The sequence below is a fragment of the Diceros bicornis genome, chromosome 18, assembly GCF_020826845.1.
Source record: "Diceros bicornis minor isolate mBicDic1 chromosome 18, mDicBic1.mat.cur, whole genome shotgun sequence".
NCBI classification, from domain to species: Eukaryota; Metazoa; Chordata; class Mammalia; order Perissodactyla; family Rhinocerotidae; genus Diceros; species Diceros bicornis.
In genome coordinates, this window is record NC_080757.1 from 48,910,429 (window position 1) to 48,931,633 (window position 21,205).

Sequence of the window (21,205 nt, forward strand, 5' to 3'; positions counted from 1 at the left end):
TAAGATTGAGGTATAATTAACGTATAATAAAATGTACAGATCTTAAATGTTTAGTTGTATGAGTTTTGATAACTGCATGTACCCAAGCAACAACTACTAAAATAAAATATAGAGTATTTCCACCCTTCCAGAAAGTTCCCTCATGAGAGAGTACATCCGTCAGCAGACATCATTAAAAACCCCTCTCCCCATCCCTGTTCCTCTCAATGTTTATCGCTCAGTTTGCAGCTGCTGCCAAAAATGTTATCTTCTCAATTTTAAACTTCTCAAAGTTTCTTTTTCTGATGCCCAGCTTGTTTGGTTTCTCTCTCTCTTTCTCTGTCTACCTCAGATCTTTATTACATAGAACAACTTGGCCTCTCTTCATTAGGCTTCTCTCTTCTCCTCCCATTGAGGGAATTCTCCCCAATAAAGCAGAGCCTGGAAGTGATCTAGCAAACAAGAATTCTTCCCCTTAGAAGGGGAAGATGGAGTGTGTGTGTCTATCAAGATTGTGATTTAATCACAAAAGGGGAAGGACCACCATTAGTTTATACTGGTGGCTGTACACTTTTCTTCTTTTTGTGGAGCGCAATGTTCATTAGAAGCACAGTACAAGAATCACTGCCTGACAAGAACATTTCTTAAACTGATGTGTCTCAAGGAAAGTTAGACCTGTGGATATAAACCAAGACGACCTAAATGAGAACAAGCAAAAGCTATTTATTCACAGCTATAGCAAGGGAGTCAGCAGTCTTCATTTGTGTTTGGCAGAGACTCAAAGTCACTTAGAAGAGTGGGAAAACTTTACAGTGGACAAAAAGGGAAAGTTTCAAGTGTGCCCTGATTGGAGGTTGTTGGTATGGGGAAGACGGAGGCAGACTAACTAGAAGCCAGGCATCCTATGTGATTGGTTAGAAGAACATATTTGTCTTCCTCTGGTTGGTCCTAAACTGAGCCAATTGCTGCAGAGGTTATGGTTTGGCTTCCTAGATTGGTTGCTATAGAGATTATGGGTCAGAGTTCTATTTTTATATATTGTCTGGCCATTGTCCATTTGTATAGTCAGTCCCTTAGAGCAAATGATGTATGAGAACACTATGGCTTCATGGATGGTCCCTTGTGAACCCTCCCAAGCAACATCATCAGCATTGGCCATTCTCTCCTCCTACTCAACTTCACTTCTTTGAGTCCCCACTTGTAATTTCATGTCAACTTTCCAATCCCTAAAACAGACCTAGAAATCTGTCTAGGCAGATCTAAGAAGTATTAAGAAGGGATGAGCAGGACTTTGTGTTAATTTGATGTGAAAAGACTGAGGATTCAGGGATAGTCCTAAGGTTGTAACTGGAACTACCAGGAGGATCTTGTAACTAACTGCAGGTAAGAGAGGAATATGGAAGAAATAATCATTTTGTGAGAGAAGATGGTGAACTCTTTTTTAGGCATTATAGTTTTAGAAGCCTCTGTGAAGATGTTCTTTAGAATCATACATCTGGAAACTGGAGTATCATTTTAGAGGTGTGGAGACTGAAATGCAGAGAGTAAGTGATGGTCCTAAGTATATACGTCAAGGCTGTGGGTAAAGCAAGGGCTTCGGTCCTTTGGTGCTCCATCCACTACATACACAAAACAAAGAATGGAGAATGAGAGGTCCGGACTAGAGACATGGCAGTCTGGGAATCACCAGGATTCTGTCAGATGCAAGAATGAACTGTTCTGTGCCATTAACATAAATGTCATGAGGACAGAAAATATCTACCAAAGATTTCACAACAGACCCACAGAAGTGAAAAGTAAATGATTAAAGAATGTAGGTCTTGGAATCTCTTTTAGATCATGACGCTTTATCTTCTAGTTACAGAGATAAAAGTATACAAAAAATGGTTAATATTTAAGCACTTTTATATTTGCATCTCTCTTTTTAGTAGGGGAAAGCCACTTTGGTAGTGTTAGTGTGAATCATCCACAATGATTTCTCCAGCGCTCATCTTGTTCTCAAGTTTTCTCTGCCATGTTGCTATTGCAGGACGGAGTAAGTACTCTGCTTTTGCAAAAATAATTAATATATCCAACTCCCTAGTATATGCCAGGGATCAATAGTGATAGCTAAAATTCTCTTTACGGTGGATGCTGGAGAGGCTGGGTTGACACTTATTCTTTACTATAGGCATGCTTAAGGCTCCTCCATAAGATAGTTAGCCAGTTTAAGCCTCAGTGTACTGACCTGTAAAATGGGGATAACAATAGTTCCTTCAAACAATCTTCAAAGGATTGTTGAGGAGATCAGATGAGATATTGCATGTATCAAGTATTTGCTACAGAACTCGGCACACTTATTATCAGTAGCATCAAATGTTTTTCATTTGTGTGTGCTAGCTGAACTTAAAAATGCAAAGAGAGATTTCTTAACCAATTGCTTTGTGCTCTATTTCAGCCTGTCCCAAGCCAGATAATGTGCCATTTGCCACAGTTGTTCCATTAAAAACATTCTATGACCCAGGGGAGGAAATAGTGTTCTCCTGCCAGCCGGGCTATGTGTCCCGGGGAGGGATGAGACGATTTATCTGCCCTCTCACAGGACTTTGGCCCATCAACACTCTGAAATGTTTACGTAAGTCAGTGCCTTCTCTCACATTCTCTCCCCTCATTTGGATTCTGGACATTTCAGGAGATAATCTACCTTGTCGTGCTCAGGGTGCAGAAGACCCCAGAGCTGTGGAGTAGAGGCCTGTGAAGAAACAAGAGGGTCTGGGGAGAGGAGACTAAGGGCAATAAGCACTATTTAGGGAACAGGAGACAAGCATAGCCTGGACCTAGGGGAGATGTAAAAAGAGACCTGGTATGATAAAAGGAGAAGGAAACACGATAGAAGTGAAGAGAGACGTGGAGATACTCTGACATCTAAAAGATGCCAAAGAGACACTTGAAAAAATAAAACTTGAGGAATCATCACATCTTTGGATTTTGCCTCAGAGTGAAAGCAGATTTAATAGTTACTGAAATGAACATAAATTTCATCTAAATTGTGTATATATTATAAATTACATTTATAATAAAATATAAATATATTGTATATTATATAAAATTAATAATATAAATTATATATATATATTGCTATTGCTTTATGGTAGATGGTTGCTTTTATTTATTCCTCAGAACATGGTTCTATGATATCATGCAGGCATTATTTTTTTACAGTCAAATATTGAGCAATGAACCAGAGAGAATTTCTGGCAATTTTATGTAGAAGTTAAGCAGTAAACATAACTATATGGACCTATCTAAGCTCTGGTTATTTTGGTCATATGGATATGACCATTTGTGAAAATTATACATGTTCATACAAGTGATTTTAATATGCTTTTTGATTTAAAAAGGCAAAATATAATTTTTAACGAAAAACCATAATAACATTATTAGGGAAAATTTTTATTGAAATCAGCCATAACTTGGGAACACTAATAATTTCATTTTTCACATTATTTTCCGTGTGTATATTTTTGCATTGTTGCAGAGAGTAGATACCATTTTGTGTTTTTGTCTTCATTAGCAAATCAGAAACATTGACTATGTCTCTATAGTCTTCATAATCCATATTTTGTTGGCTGCATCCTAGTTCAACTGTTGATTTACCATCATTAATTAAAACGATACCCTGATAGTGAACATTTAGACTGTCCACTCTTTGTTATTAGAGGTAACAGTGTAATGAATACATCAGTGCATGTATCATTTGACTTATTTTGAGTTATTTTCTTAGAATAGTTACCAGTAGAGTTAATGGATCAAAGGATAGAAATGCATTTATGTATTTTTATTTTAATAGGAAGTTCTGTAAATAGAAACTTACCTTTTTATCTTTAAATCACAGCCAGAGTATGTCCGTTTGCTGGAGTCTTAGAAAATGGAGCTGTACGCTATACAACTTTTGAATATCCCAACACGATCAGTTTTGCTTGTAACACCGGGTAAGGACTTCCGGGTGACTGAGAGGTTAACAGACGCAGCACTTTTCTGTGCCCTTAAGCTAAACATCAAGACTGCTGCATATTTTATTTCTAGCCTTTAGGCTGGACTTGCTGATTAGAGATCCACAGGGGTAAGAGTGGAGAATATAACTAGTGAAATTCTTTTCTGCTCCTGATTAGTTACTTATCTGAGGAGGCATGTTGAAATTATTGAATCTGGATGATAATTCTTTATAATCTCTGGGCCAAATCTTGGCATGAAGGTTAAAATATTATAGGAATTGGTCTTGGGCTTTAGTTTATGAGGCTAATTTGACTGACTGACCTGGTAGTCTCTAGAAGAGAAGTCTATGGAGAAGGTTTGGGAGTGTGATGATGTAGAACATAGTTCTCTTAATCCTCACCTAATGCGGTACAACATGCCTAGGAAGAAAGCACTTATGGTTGCTCATATAGCTTGTCTGCCTTATGAGCAAAGACACCGCTGGTGACATTGTTAATAGCATGTTGGCTGCACATTAGGGCAAAATTTTACTGACGATCCTTTTTTGGAATTGGAGATTAAGAATTACTATGTGTGAAAGAGAATTGCAGTCCTTTCATCTGAAAAACCAATTTACTGGTGGGTCTGATGACAACAACCTTGAAAAAATTGGCTTCAAGGACACAATGTTATATTTTTAATGGAAACAGACGGCATTGTTTTTATACATTTGTGTCAGTTGGCTCTCAGAAAATGAATAGTAGAGATTACTCAGTTTAATTCACTTTTGTGATTCTGAAAAAGAGATGATTCTTTACTTTATGTCAGAAACAGTTAACTTGTCCAGCTGGTTGGAGATGAGGGGTTTGGGGGTTTGGCTTCTACAACCGCCAGCTACGGAACCCTCCTATTCTCCAGTGATTCATGTGCAGCATTAAGCTGAGAGACTTGGTGAGCCTTAGATAAATGTTAAGCTGCTCAGGAAAACAGCATTATAAGAGGGAAAGAAGTCAGTAGTATTAATCTGAAGCAATGCTCAATGGAGAAGACATTTGAGATGCCGTTGTTAGATTATTTTACTGCTTGATGGATTAAATTTTCCATTTGCAGGTTTTATCTGAATGGTACTAATTCTGCTAAATGCACTGAAGAAGGAAAATGGAGTCCGGATCTTCCTGTCTGTAGTCGTGAGTCTGTGGGTCCCACTTATGGGGAAGGTGACCAGTTGGTTTGCCTGGGACTTTCCTGGTTTTCACACTGTAGGTTCCATACTCTGGAAACCCTTCAGTCCCAGCCCAACGAGACGGTTGGTCACCCTTATGGGGAATGTTCATCCTGTTATCATCTTACGGTGGAGGATGAAACAATCACTTTGGAACAACAGAAGGGAAGCATTCTACTCATGAACACACTTGTATCCTCCCCCTGGTGGAGCCAGTGATTTCTGGGTTTATTAATTCCAACACTCCCACAATGTTTTGGCAGGGGCTTGGATATGCGTGGCATTGGTCTATCAGGGACTGCCCTCATTTGACTAGAAGAACTTCTGGAAACAGTGGGATCAAATAGCTTCCTCCCACTCTGGATCCTAATTCATTCATTCACTCATTGATGTATTCAATAAACATGTAGTGAGGACCTAATATATGCCATATCTTGTTCTCAGCACTGAGGCTGAAGGAGACTTAGCTCTGCCTTCAGGAAGTGAGTCCAGTGATGAGAAAGACAAGTAAGCTCAGAGCCCATCCAGGGGCCTTGCATCCTAGGAGCTGCTTGAGATTCCTCCAAAAGGCACTGATGGTTTATTCACGTGACGCTCCGCTGAGCAGTCAGGGTCAGCTCTGGGCTTTGCTTATTTAGGGAGGGACGTTCTTACGTTCCCTAACTTGTGATGGATCTAAGTCCAATCCTTGACAAGGAGGCCCAGGCATTACAATATTACTTACGATTCTTTAACATGTCAGTGAGGTCTGTCCTAGCAAAAGCAAGTGGAAAAGTAAAGTAATTTCAAATAAACAAGAGCTTAAGAAAAACTGAGTTGCCAAAAAAAAGTTTTGTAAGGATAAATCAAGTAGAGTTTTTTACTTAGCAGTAGGACTCACCACGGTCCTATAAATAGTTTCCTGTTGAAGCAGATTTATATCTTTTTCATAAAGTCATTTTTTTCTTTTGAGTTACAAGTAGAAAGGCTACTTTAGCTTCAATCTATTCTAAATGAGTGTTTCCTCACATTTTAATGTACATATGAATCACCTGAGCATCATGTTAAAGTGCAGATTCTGATTTGTGGGTCTGGGGTGGGGTCTGAGCTTCTGCATTTCTAACAGGCTCCCAGGCAGCACCCATGCTACTAGTCCGTGGATCGCACTTTGAGTAACAAGGATCTGGATAATTCAAGTTAAATCACACTTTGCTCTGCACTGTCTTCCATTATGTTAGTATCACTTTCCCTGGACTTGTTGAAACTCTGGCTTAGTCAGGGCAGAATAACAATCCACGACTATGTCTCCATGGGGAGCCACTTGGGTAAGCTCCATACACACAGAGTGCAAAGGCAGGATGTATTCAATAGGAACAATCAAGCCTGAACTAGCAGTGGAACCTAGATGTCACAAAAGACTTTGAGCCAAGTTGCTGTCATCAGCAGTTATTGCAGGATAGTCTCTCAGCAATGTCCTCTTCCAATTCTGACTTCCAGAAACATCTTCCAAGGTAGCGTTTGGATCAAAGACTTATGGAAACCTAAGCGTGGTGTTATTGTAAAAGGCAAATTAGCTGTGGCAAGACTTCAATTTACTTCATTTTTTAGTTTTCTGACTGGTTCAGACATCTGATTTTCAGATCATATTTTCTTATTTGTCTTCTACAATTGACTGTTTTTACCCTGGCATTTGATCAAATTTTGCATTTTCTCAAGTTACTCTTTGGATTTTTTCCTTTCTGGAGAGAATATATTTAAAAGACTCAACTATTTTCATAAAAATGGTAGTTCTTTCTTTTTCCAGCTGTAAAATGTCCTCCACCACCCATTCCTAAGTTTGCAAATCTTAGCATTTATAAGCCATTTGCTGGAAACCACTCTCTCTATGGAAACAAGGCAGTCTTTGAATGTTGGCCCCAGTATGCGATGTTTGGAAATGATACAGTTACCTGCACAGCACATGGAAATTGGACTGAATTACCAGAATGCAGGGGTAAGTGCAATTATAAGACAAAGTAATCATGGTAGTGTAGAAACCCATTTTTGTTGTTGAGGAAGATTGCCCTGAGCTAACATCTGTGCCAGTCTTCCTCCATTTGTTTGTGGGTCACCACCACAGTATGGCCGCTGACAAGTGGTGTAGGTCTGCACTCAGGAACCGAACCCCGGCCACCGAAGCGGAGAGTGCTGAACTTAACCATTAGGCCGTGGGGTGGCCCAGAAACCCATTTTTGAAAAGTATTGAAAAATCCACTATCATGGAGTGTTTCAAATGACCTTGCTCAACAAATGTTTATTGGCATCTACCATGTGCGAGGCAGTGAGCTAGGCATTCAAGATCCCAGATGGATGAGACCTGGTTTCTGACCTCAGGAGAATAATCTCTACTGCATAATGCAATAAACTCTCTGGAGCTGCCTGGGAAAGCTTGCCAGAGGAGGGGCTTGGAGGAGAAATGGAGAATGAGGGGAGGACAGGGACACAGGGCACAGGATGTGGAAAATCAGGGAGGCATGAAAGAACAGGGTGTGTGCGTGGACAGCTGACTATTGTGGTGAGACTGGTGAAGAGAAGCCTGGATTAAAATTGGGAAGTCCTAGGAGACAAAGGTGAAAAACTGGGTTGTAGTCAGATTGTTATAAGCTTTTATAGTCTCAACCCAAATTTAAAAATCACAAAAATTTTTTTGTGTGTGAGGAAGATCAGCCCTGAGCTCATATCTGATGCCGATCCTCCTCTTTTTTCGCTGAGGAAGATTAGCCCTGAGCTAACATCTGTACCCATCTTCCCCTACTTTATATGGGACGCCACCACAGCATGGCTTGACAAGTGGTGCGTCGGTGCGTGCCCGGGATCAGAACCTGCGAACCCCGGGCCACCAAGGTGGAGCGTGCGCACTTAACTGCTGCGCCACCGGGATGGCCCCCTAAAAATAAAAAAATATTTGATTTTTTAAAAAAAATTATGAAAATTCTTCCTCCTTTAACTTGACCTATCATTGCTGTCTTTGAATTTGTCAACTGCATAACAAATACACAAATTATAGAATTTATCGTGCACATGTGGAGTTATAATAAAGTCTGTTAACTTCTCCTATAGTAGATATTACAGATATCCATTGAATGATTCAAAACACAAGTGCTTTTTAGTATGGGAAAACCACTACTACTAATAATGCCTAGCACCTTTTGGGGGACTTAACTTTGGGCTAGACACTGGTCTCCTGCTAGATATGTGTCACCTCATTTAATTCTCCCAAGGCCTAAGCAGTAAGTTTTTTCTTTCTTTTTTTCAATCCTTCACCTAGATGTATCAACTGTCAACATGTTGTGACATTCGCTCTCTCCATAGACATCCACTTTTTTTTCCTGAAACATCTGAAAATAAGTTGTACACATCATGACACCTACGCATAAATACTTCAGCCTGAATGTCCTAAGAACAAGGACATTCTCTTATATTATCACTGTACCCAAGACATTTAACATTTTTTCAATTATTAACAATAATAATTTAAATGATTATAATAATATGAACAATTAACATTTATTTCATATGCAAATGTTTCCAATTGACACAGAAGTACCCTTTATACATGTGTTTTGTTTTATGTGAGATCTAATCAAGAATCACACATTCTATTTAGTTGTCATGTCTCTTTAGTCTCCTTTTATTATTATTAAGAATAATCCTTTGTCCTTTTAGTTGTCTTTCAGTGATATTTTTGAAGAGTACAGGTTAGTTACCTTGTAGAATGTTGCATAGTCTGAATTTGGTTATTTACTCGTGATTAGATTCAAGTTAAATAATTTAGTTAAGAATGCATTCCATCACGTCAGGAGGCACATAGTGTCAGTCCATCATTGGTCATGCTTAGTTTGATCCTTTGGTCAGGTGGAGTGTACCAGATCTTCTCTTGGTAAAGGCATCTCTTTCTCTTTGGAATTAGTAAGAAACCTGCAGGTGATACATTGAGATCGTGTGAATATCCACTTTCTAGCAGTCATTTTAGCATCCATTGATGATCCTTGACTCAGTCAACTATGATATTGGTGGTTGCAAAATGGTGACTTGCTAATTCTGTCTTTCCTTCTATATATATTAGCTGGCATTCTTCTATAGAGAAGAGCTTTTCTTCCATGGATTTTTTTTTTTTTTAATAATTTTATTTATTTATTTATTTTTCCCTCAAAGCCCCAGTAGATAGTTATATGTTGTAGTTGCGCATCCTTCTAGTTGCTGTATGTGGGACGCGGCCTCAGCATGGCCGGAGAAGCAGTGCCTCGGCGCCCGCCCGGGATGCAAACCCGGGCCGCCAGCAGCGGAGCGCGCGCACTTAACCGCTAAGCCACAGGGCCAGCTCCATGGATTGTTTTTTTTACTCTTATTATAGACTCATAGATTCCTTTTTATTCAGTGTGTGGAAGAGCCAAAATTGAGCCAAAGAATCAAAGTCTGGAGTTTGTACTCTTAAACTATCTCATTAAACTACCTCCGAAGAGCCCTTTGCTCCTGGCTCCAGCCTTGCTTTCTTATACTGGGGTAAATAGGGAAATGGGTTTGGGCCTCTGCTGTTGAGGATCTTAAGAGGGCCAGGAAGCAGCGTCATTTTTCTCCTTCATATTTCGTGCTGGCTTCATGTATAGTAGTCTGAAGACATTCAGAAGAATTAGATTTTACATTTAAAATCCAAATAATGGTATGCTGGTGTACACGGAGGGAGTCTTTTGTATTTTAATTTCATAGTTTGTTGATTAAAAGAGACAGAGTTTTTTTTTTCTTTCAAATTCACCATCTTAGACTGTGTGGAGACAAAATTTGCAATAAATAATGCCTCATGATTATGTGAAAGCCCAAATAACTTGGTAGAGTGTCATTAATTTACTTTACAAAGTGTTGTTTCCTTTTTAATATCCAGATTCCTATAAGTATAAGATGGGGGGAGAGGATTAAGCACCAAGGTTCTTAGAAATTACATTCCAGGAACACCTAGTGATTCAACGGTATAATGGAGACTAGAATGTAACTATTTTATAACTACTGGACAACACTACTATCTTTACAAATATGTTTTATTGAATAAACTTTCTAGAAGTAAAATGCCCATTCCCATCAAGACCAGAGAATGGATTTGTGAACTATCCTGCAAAACAAGTACTTTATTACAAGGATAAAGCCACATATGGTTGCCATGATACATATGTCTTAGACGGCCCAGAAGAAGTAGAATGTAGCAAATTTGGAAACTGGTCTGCACAGCCAAGTTGTAAAGGTATGAAGTATGGGTGAGGTCTCAAAACATCTCTGAATTTATCCAGTGGATCACCTTTACTTGCCATTTTCTTGTTCCAATAATTTTCCATTTGTTGCTCAGACTTGCCTCACAGCTATTGGCATATGTAAGACTTTAGGACTCACATGGGTATGGGGAAGCTTCATGCTTAGCAAGCTTGTTTGAGATTAAACTGTGTGAGATAAACAGATCCTTTGTAAACATTGAGAATATGGTGGAAGATTGTTTGGGTTTCCTATAATTGCTTTAAGTCTTTGCCTATGACCATCCTTTCTTGCTTTGTTCTAGTCAAGACTTTTCCTGTTGTTGCAAAAACCAACCACACACTCAAGCTAGTTCAAGGAAAAGGGGGCTTATTATAAAAGGGCAACAGGCCATCTCATGGACATTGAAGATAAAGAAATGAAACACAATTGGTCCTCCTGAGGATTGGAACTGAAAGTCAGGAACTATTGCTACTCTTTCCATATCTCAATGGCCTCCCGGCCTCTCTCATCTCCGTGTTTCTCTGCTTGCTCACTTTGAACCTGGCTTGACTCTACATCAGGACCTCTCAACTATAGGATTCATCACTAACTGGCATCTTGTCACTGAGATGCTGGTTCTTGTTGAGTTAGGTGTCTACCCTTGATCCAGTCAGTGTCATGCTGATGTGAAGAACTACAACCTGGCACTGTATTTTGCTCAGGTTGCTGTGGGCTGGACAGTTTAAGCAGAAAAGGAAATTAGGCACAGCAGGCAAAATGACGTATGACTAATGTCTTAGGTTGGAGTCCCCTAGAAGCAAAGCCTGAGACAGGGCTTTCAAGTGCCATTGATTTATTAAGTGAGTGTCTCAGGGGACGGAGAGTGAGCCAGGTGGGATCGAGTAGGCTGCTGGTTCTCAAACCTCACTGTGCATCAGAATCACCTGGAGGGCCTGTTTAAACACAGTTTCTGATTCTATAGATCTGGGATGGGACCTGAGAATTTGCATTTCTTTCAAGTTCCCAGGTGATGCTGATGCAGCTGATCCAGGGATTATGTTTTGAACAAGGATGTGGTCTGAGCTGGAGTCTTACCTTCAATTTCGTCCCTCTGGGAGCTATCGACCATGAATTCTACCCCAGAGTTGGTCCCACTAAGAGGGGGACTTGCTTTTTGTATCCCTTTGTCAGTTAGTCATTGGCTATGGGTTGCTCTCTTCCCTGACCCTGGGGTTGGGGTCTGATTTGTATAACTTCCTGGGAGAGGTGGCTCCCTGATGGCTGAAGGCAATTTTTCAGAGACAGGAGTGTTTGTGAGCTATTATCAGCCAATACTCACGTGACTGGTGGGTGGGTGCACTAACTTAATAAATGGGATTTGAGTGAGGCAGTGTAGGCTTACATGAAACGGCAGTATCTGGTAGAAGTTTTTTTCCACCAAAGTCTAGAATCTGATGCTTCTGCTCTGACCCTCTTATGTGCCTACTGTAGGGGAAGAAAAGACCATCTTGAAAGCCATGACTAACAGTTCAATTGATAAAGAGCTGCTATTAGCAATGAAACTGATGTTACTCACTGTGTACATTCTTGGAATCTTCTTGTGTTGAGCAATTTGTTTCAAGTGTACCCATCTACTGGTTCAAATGCTACGTTCTCTTTTAGAAAGACTAACTGAACTCCTAAATCTTTTTTTTTTTTTAAAGATTTTATTTATTTTTTCCCCCCAAAGCCCCAGTAGATAGTTGTGTGTCATAGCTGCACATCCTTCTAGTTGCTGTATGTGGGACGTGGCCTCAGCACGGCCGGAGAAGCAGCGCGTCGGTGCGAGCCCGGGATCCGAACCCGGGTCGCCAGCAGTGGAGCGTGCTCACTTAACCACTAAGCCACGGGGCCGGCCCTGAACTCCTAAATCTTGACTACAGATATTGTCTCTTTCAGCATCTTGTAAATTATCTGTTAAAAAAGCTACTGTGATATACCAAGGAGAGAGAGTAAAGTTCCAAGAAAAATTTAAGAACGGAATGCTGCACGGTGAAAAAGTTTCTTTCTTTTGCAAAAATAAGGAAAAGAAGTGTAGCTATACGGAGGATGCTCAGTGCATAGACGGCACCATTGAAATCCCCAAATGCTTCAAGGGTAAGTCTAAGACTGGGACTTTTACCTGGGACTTCCACTTGCCCCTCACCATCATCAGTACTTTTATTACATAATGACTGTAAGAAGCCATGTCAGTTTGGCCACTGGACTTTTAAAAAGATAGGAAGGCAGGAGGAAATAGCGAGATGAAGCAGTAAGCTGCATTCAGTTTCTCTGCTTACGTAAACATTCTCCTTTTCATTTCTTCTCCTTAAAACTCAGGGTTGTGGTTTTATTCAATGAATATTGAGGTGAATTATGCCATCTTGTATAATTCCAAATTAAGCTTGAATAATAATAATAATATTGAAAGGAATATTGAATAATAATAATATTTACCACCTCTTGGTCCCAAATGATAAAGAACTCATCCCAAATTACAAAGTAACTCATGGCAGTGGTAATTGGTTTATAGATCTTCTAACATTTTTTTCCTTCCTTCAGCAATCTTGAGTTTGAAAAGTACCCATTAGAGCAAAGTATTCATTAGGGAAAAATATTTTAAGGAAGATGATATTATGTTTGCATGAGATAAGGAAGTGCATAACGGCCAGCATGTAGAGCTGCCAACCTTTTAAAGTTTCAGGTTTAGGGTTTAAATATCTTTGTTGTTATGAAGGAAGAGCCAGCCAGAGGCTGAAGCTGTTGTTTGGCTCTAGGTTTGGAAATCCTCCAAGAATGTTGACAGCCCTGTAACAGCAGGCTGGGAGAGGACAGAGTTGGGAGCAGATGTAGAGAAGAAGAGAGAGATCTGAGATGTGGCCAACTAGGGAGAGAGAGGGAATGAAAACTGGTGAATAATACCCACCTCATAGATTTGATTATTAGAAATACTGTACATGACATGTAGTAAGTGCTCAACCAATGGCAGTTAATATAGTTACAAATAGTTAGAAATGCACTGAATAAATTGTTATTGTTCAAAATATAGCAGAGCTCTGATGAGATGGTAAATATCAAAATTGACAAAGCGCAATAAGCCTAGTACAAGTCAGTAGAAAAAATACATATTAGAAAAGGATAATTTAAAAAAACCAAAGAGAGCTTTGTTGATGTATTTCTCCTTTACAGTCTTCACACAGACGGGGCACTGTTAGTGCATTGGAGAATAAATAAAGGACTGATTTTTTTTTTCTTATAATCTTGACTGGCAGAGTTATATAGAACCTTTTATTTTCTCTCTGAAAATGAGTGCCTTATTTTCCTGATGTTTTCTCTCATCATTTAAACCTCACACTAAATGGTTTCATTCATATAATTTAATTCGTTCTACACGTTTATAAAATGTATTTGATTTGGCTTAGCTATTTAACAAATTTAAGAAATGATTGTTTCTCTTAGAATGTTTATCTTTCTCTCTCCAAACAGAACACAGTTCTTTGGCTTTCTGGAAAACTGACGCATGGGATGTAAAGCCATGCTAAACTGGTATCGGATCCAAATTAAATATCATACTTTATCTGTATGTCCAAGGTTTGTCCAAGGAACCTAATGGAAGTAGAAAAATAAAGTGACTGAATTCATTGCCTCGGCCATTGCAACATTACTCCTCACGGTGGCTTACCTTTAGTTGTGTTATCTGGTTAAGAAACTCAAATATTTGGAGCATCATCATTTCATGGCTGTGAAATGAAAAGTGTAAACCATCATGTGGGTAACCCAGTTTCCCTCTCCAATTCTATTCTCCAATGCTTTCTCCTAAAACTCTGCATTTTTTGTAGAATGGTCCACAGACTCCCTGCATCAGTATCTCCTAGTAGTTATTACAAAGCAAAAATGCTGTGTCCCAGAATTTCTGAGGATGGCCCAAAAATCTTCCTTTGTGAGAAAACCCCCAGATTATTCTTTGTAGTCTCAAGTTGGAGAAGCATTGTCAAAAAGGAATAAGCATGGACTTCCAGGTCAATAGAACTGGATTTGAACCCTTGATGTTTGGTTTACATAATGCCTAAAAAACCTTTCCTTACTCACTGGAATTCCATGATCCATCATGACATTGCTTCCTTGTTTATATTCATTTCCCTTGCCGTTTTCTCCTCCTGTAGTACATGCTGGCAAAATCCACCCAGGCTCCAGCTGCCTTCCCTATGCCTGTACCAGAGCAGCTGAATGTTGCTGGAAAAAAAAGAAACACTCACAATCATGCTAATATTGTGATATTAGTGTAATAACTTTCAATTCATGAACAAACTTGACATAAGCCCTCAGCGCTGCCCGGCAATCCCACCATATTTCTCTAGCTTGTTCACTGCGCTGCTCTCCAAGGCGGCTCTTTCTCGTCTCAGCCCTCTTCAAGCCACCTTCCCTCTCCTTGCTCTCAGCTGATGACCTTGCTCCAACTTCACCAAGAAAATAGAAAGAACCCACCGCCCCCCTTTTTTTTTGTGTGAGGAAGATCAGCCCTGAGCTAACATCCATGCTAATCCTCCTCTTTTTGCTGAGGAAGACTGGCCCTGGCCTGCCATCTGTGCCCATCTTCCTCCACTTTATATGGGATGCCGCCACAGCATGGCTTGACGAGCGGTGCCTCCGTGTGCGCCCGGGATCCAAACCCAGGCCACCAGCGGCGGAGTGCATGCATTTAACTGCTACGCCACAGGCCCAGCCCCTCAAAAAACCCTGTTTTATCTTTCTTTTCTTTATTTTATTTTATTTTTTAAATTTTTTGTTTATTGCAGTAACGTTGGTTTATAATATTGTATAAATTTCAGGTGTACATCATTATACTTCTATTTCTGCATAGATTACATCATGTTCACCACCCAAATAGTAATTACAACCCATCACCACACACATGTGCCGAATTATCCCTTTCGCTCTCCTCCCTCCCCCATTCCCCTCTGGTAACCACCAATCCAATCTCTGTGTCTATGTATTTGTTTATTGTTGTTATTTTTTTTTTAAAGATTTTTATTTATTTATTTTTCCCCTCAAAGCCCCAGGAGATAGTTGTATGTCATAGCTGCACATCCTTCTAGTCGCTGTATGTGGGACGCAGCCTCAGCATGGCCGGAGAAGCGGTGCATCGGTGCCTGCCCGGGATCCGAACCCGGGCCGCCAGCAGCAGAGCGCACCCACTTAACCGCTAAGCCACAGGGCCGGCCTGTTTATTGTTGTTATTATCTACTACTTAATGAAGGAAATCATACGGTATTTGACCTTCTCCCTCTGACTTATTTCACTTTGCATAATACCCTCAATGACCATCCATGTTGTCACAAATGGCTGGATTTCATCGTTTCTTATGGCTGAGTAGTATTCCATTGTGTATATATACCACATCTTCTTTATCCATTCGTCCACTGATGGGCACTTAGGTTGCTTCCAAGTCTTGGCTATTGTGAATAATGCTGCAATGAACACACGGGTGCATGTATCTTTACGCATTGGTGTGTTCATGTTCTTTGGATAAATACCCAGCAGTGGAATAGCTGGATCATATGGTAGTTCTATCCTTGATTTTTTGAGGAATCTCCATACTGTTTTCCATAGTGGCTGCACCAGTTTGCACTCCCACCAGCAGTGTATGAGAGTTCCCCTCTCTCCACATCCTCTCCAACACATGTTGTTTCCTGTCTTGTTGATTATAGCCATTCTGACGGGCGTGAGGTGATATCTCATTGTAGTTTTGATTTGCATTTCCCTGATAGTTAATGATTTTGAACATCTTTTCATGTGTCTGTTGGCCATCTGTATATCTTCTTTGGAGAAATGTCTGTTCAGGTCTTTTGCCCATTTTTTAATTGGGTTGGTAGTTTTTTTGTTGTTGAGATGCATGAGTTCTTTATATATTTTAGAGATTAACCCCTTATCAGATGTATGGTTTGCCAATATCTTCTCCCAATTGTTAGGTTGTCTTTTCATTTTGTTGATGGTTTCCTTTGCTGTGCAGAAGCTTTTTAGTTTGATATAGTCCCATTTGTTTATTTTTTCTATTGTTTCTCTTGCCCGGTCAGACATGGTGCTTGAAAATATGTTGCTAAGACCGATGTCGAAGAGCGTACTGCCTATGTTTTCTTCTAGAAGTTTCACAGTTTCAGGTCTTACATTCAAGTCTTTAATCCATTTGGAGTTAATTTTTGTGTATGGTGTAAGGTAAGGGTCTACTTTCATTTTTTTGCATGTGGCTTTCCAGTTTTCCCAACACCATTTGTTGAAGAGACTTTCTTTTCTCCATTGTATGTTCTTGGCTCCTTTGTCAAAGATTAGCTGTCCATAGATGTGTGGGTTTATTTCTGGGCTTTCGATTCTATTCCATTGATCTGTGTGTCTGTTTTTGTGCCAGTACCATGCTGTTTTGGTTACTATAGCTTTGTAGTATATTTTGAAATCAGGGAGTGTGATACCTCCAGCTTTGTTCTTTTTTCTCAGGATTCCTACTGTTTTATCTTTCCACCACCAACTCCATCATCTTGTCAGTATCTGTACCAGGCAGAGTGCCCTCCATCTTGTTATGATGGATGAACTCTGAGATCTCATCTCCCTCCACCCACTCTGTGTATTCAGGGTTGGTTTTGAAGAGGTTGTGATGTCTCCCCCTTCTAAACCAAAAATCCCTATTTGGGGATTTTGCTGAACAAAAGAGCCATCTACCCTGGATTTCCTCCCTTAGCACAAAGTTTTAGAACCACTGTTTTCTTTAACTTGTCACATATTAATTTTGAAATGGACCTCCTCCTCATCCCACCTAATGGCTCTAGGAATGGAAAGAGAGCAGTAAAGATTTTAGAGCATCTCCCCTGGTCCCATACATGATTGTTGGCTTTGCTCCAGAAAAGGAAAGAATATATTTTTCTATTATCCTCTTTTTTGTTGCAAATACTTTCATAATTAATTTTATGGTATCAAAATTTAAAAATATATAGACAACTTTTAATTTTTTATTTATTTATTTTTATAATTTTATTTATTCATTTATTTTTTTTCCCAAAGCCCCAGTAGATAGTTGTATGTCATAGCTGCACATCCTTCTAGTTGCTGTATGTGGGACACGGCCTCAGCATGGCCGGAGAAGTGGTGCGTCTGTGCACGCCCGGGATCCGGGCCCGGGCCACCAGCAGCGGAGCACGTGCACTTAACCGCTAAGCCATGGGGCCGGCCCTATAGACAAGTTTTTAAATTGCTCCTTCTTTCTCAGTTCACTTGGGAGGGAATCGACAGGGCTGGCCACAGGTAGAACTGTGAAGCAGTGTGGGTAAGTAATGAAGATTTCCTTTGGCATCAGCAGGTGGTTATCGGTGTCTGGAGAGACAGTTAGCCTCTCTAACACAGACCCGAGCTCCAGGCCTTTTGCTCAATCTCTGAGGGCTTCTCCATAAAAACTCCCACCAGGCTTTCCTCTTCTTTCACAAATACCGTTACCCACTCGGATCAACTAAGACGTATTAAGCCAGAGTTGTTGAAGTCCTGTAGCCCAGCTCACATCCAGTGAAGGAACACACTTGATGGAGGATTTTATATTTAAGCATTTATTACCTATGACCCATCTCAGGGATATAAGCAGTAGGGTATGGGACCAAACAGAATGGATGGTAGTGCTAGACTAGGGGCTGGGGGGTGGGGGATCAGGGCTGGAAGCCCCCTAATGTACCAGGCATTACTGTTTAGCTGTTAGTCTGTGGGAAATCAGGGGAGGGGATCTTATGTTCCCATTACGCTTCCGAGCCGGTGGCCTCCTGGCCAGCCCTTAGAGCACTCGGGCAGCAGCTATTTACCAACTGGTGTAAAAGCTTTTCAATATTTAACATCCTGTATGCCCTGCCACGCCTGCTTTCTAGAAGGATTTGGGACAGCTTATTGTCGAAAGGACATAAATAACATAAAAATAAACCACACACACCAAAAACACAACAAAACAAGCACACAGATATTGTTTTTTTCTTGTTGTTATACCATTTATTTTTTTAAGACAATTTTTTTAGAGCAGTTTAGGTTTACAACAAAATTGAGATGAAGGCACAGAGATTTCACATATAACCCCTGCCCCTCCCTGCCCCCCCACATGCATAGCCTCCTCCATTATCAACATCACTTACCAGAGTGGTACATTTTTTATCAAAGATAAACCTACATTGACGCATCATCATCACCCAAAGTCCATAGTTTACCTTCGGGTTCACTGTTGGTATTGTACATTCTATGGATTTGGACAAATGTATAATGACATATATCCATCATTGTAATGTAATACAGAGTATTTTCACTGCCCTAAAAACCCTTGGTGCTCTGCCTTTTCATCTACCCCCTGTCCCCGCAACCACTGATCTCTTAATTTTCTCCACAGTTTTGCCTTTTACAGAACGTCATATAGTTGAAGTCATACAGTGTGTAGCCTTTTCAGATTGGCTTCTTTCCTTAGTAACATGTATTTAAGTTTCCTCCATGTTTTTTATGGCTTGATAGCTCATTTTTTCTTAGTTTAGAATCATATTCCACTGTCTGGATATACCAGTTTATTGATTATCCATTCACCTGCTAAAGGACATTTTGATTGCTTCCAAGTTTTGGCAATTACGAATAAAGCTGCTGTAAACACCCGTGTGCAGATTTTTGTGTGAACATAAGTTTTCAACTCCTTTGGGTAAATACCAATAAGCATGATTGCTGGATCATATGGTAAGAATAGATTTGTTTGTCTGTTTATTTTTTATTGAGATATAATTGACATATAATATTATTTTAGTTTCAGGTGTACAACATAATGATTTGAGATATGGATATATTGTGAAACAGTCACCACAATAAGTCTAGTTAACATCCATCACCTCACATAGTTACAGTTTTTTTTCTTGTGATGAGAATTTTAAGATCTGCTCTCTTAGCAACTTTCGAATATACGATACAGTATCATTAACTATAGTTATCATGCTGTACATTACATCCCCAGGACTTATTTATTTTATAACTGGAAGTTTGTATCTTTTGACCACCTTCACCCATTTCACACAAAGTATCTTTAGTTTTGTAAGAAACCACCAGACTGTCTTCCAACGTTGCTGTACCATTGTGCATTTCCACCAGCAATGACTGAGAGTCCTTGTTGCTCCACATTCTGGATTTGGGCCATTCTCATAGGTGTGTAGTGGTATCTTGTTGTTTTAATTTGCATTTCCCTGATGATACATGATGTGAAACCTCTTTTCATATGCTTATTTGCCATCCGTATATCTTCTTTGGCGAGGCGTCTGTTAAGGTCTTTGTCCAATTTTTTTTGTGTGTGTGTGAGGAAGATCAGCCCTGAGCTAACATCTGCCAATCCTCCTCTTTTTGCTGAGGAAGACTGGCCCTGGGCTAACATCCATGCCCATCTTCCTCCACTTTATATGGGACGCTGCCACAGCATGGCTTGACAAGCGGTGCGTCGGTGCGTGCCTGGGATCTGAACCGGCGATCCCTGGGCCACTGCAGCGGAGCGTGCGCACTCAACCACTTGCGCCACCGGGCTGGCCCCCTTTGGCCCATTTTTAAAAATCAGTTTGCTTACTTTCTTATTGTTGAATTTTAGGAGTTCTGTGTATATTTTTGATAACAATCCTTTATCAGATATGTCTTTTGCAAATATTTTCTCACGGTCTGTGGCTTGTCTTTTCATTCTTTTGGTATTGTCTTTCAGAGAGCAGAAATTTTAAATTTTAATGAAGTCCAGCTTATCAATGATTTTTTTCATGAATCATGTCTTTAGGATTATATCTAAAAAGGCATTGCCACACCCGAGATCATCTAGATTTTCTCTCTGTTATCTTCTAGGAGTTTTATAGTTTTGCATTTTATGCTTAGGTCTACGATGCATTTTAAGTTAGCTTTTGTGAAGTGTGTAAGGACTGTGTCTAGATTCATTTTTTTTGGCATATGGAATTCCAGTTGTTCCAACACCATTTATTGAAAAGACTGTCTCTGCTCCATTGTATTACCTCTGCTCCTTTATCAAAGATTGGTTGACCATATTTACGGGAATCTATTGCTGTGTTCTCTATTCTGTTCCATGGATCTATTTGTCTATTCTTTTGTTAGTACCATATTGTTTTCATGACCGTAGCTTTGTGTCTGTTGTTTGGTAACATCAGGTGTTCAGAATGCCAAAAGCTCCCAAGGCCAGGACTCCTACGTTAAACCTATAGTACCCCTCTACCTTCCACCCCCCTAGCCTATTCCCCAGAGAAGCTTATGGAATACGGCAAGTTTGTTGAGGATGGCTTTTTGCACCATTTTGTTCATTGGAAGGCATTTCAGGCTGCTGGATAGGCTTGGATCCCCGAAAATATAATCAGAGTAGACTTAGGCCATAGTACTGATTCCTCTAATTTAACGATATTTTCACAGAAAGAAAAATCTGCTATTTTTGCAATCTGAAGAGGCAATTTGGATTAGAGGAGCCCATCATTAGAAATGGCCCAATTTCAGCCCCTCTATTTAGTGATAATGTGGTCCATTTAGTCCCATAAGCAGACTTTCTTTTCCAAATGTTTTCTCCTTAAATGCTTAGATCACCAGGTTGCCTGTCATCAAAATTCAGCTGTCCCCTCCCTAGCCACAGTGTGCGGTGATCCCTCCTGCTGGCTGATGGTCCAGGTAGTACTTCCCTCCTCTTCCCAGGCAGCCCACTGAAGAAAGAGTGAAACTATAACCACAAGTTGCTGATTATCATCCTACAGTTTAGCATGGCTGAATTTGGTCTTC

The 21,205-nt window shown here is 40.0% G+C and overlaps 1 protein-coding gene across 1 annotated transcript; it reads left to right on the plus strand.

Moving 5' to 3' along the window:
- The first annotated feature begins 1,950 nt into the window (after positions 1 to 1,950).
- APOH (apolipoprotein H) lies at positions 1,951 to 13,953 on the plus strand. The gene is made up of 8 exons (XM_058559430.1): positions 1,951 to 2,014; positions 2,417 to 2,593; positions 3,854 to 3,950; positions 5,044 to 5,120; positions 6,939 to 7,127; positions 10,227 to 10,406; positions 12,332 to 12,529; positions 13,898 to 13,953. The coding sequence occupies exons 1-8, from the start codon at positions 1,951 to 1,953 to the stop codon at positions 13,951 to 13,953; spliced, it is 1,038 nt and encodes a 345-aa protein (XP_058415413.1).
- Positions 13,954 to 21,205: the final 7,252 nt, after the last annotated feature.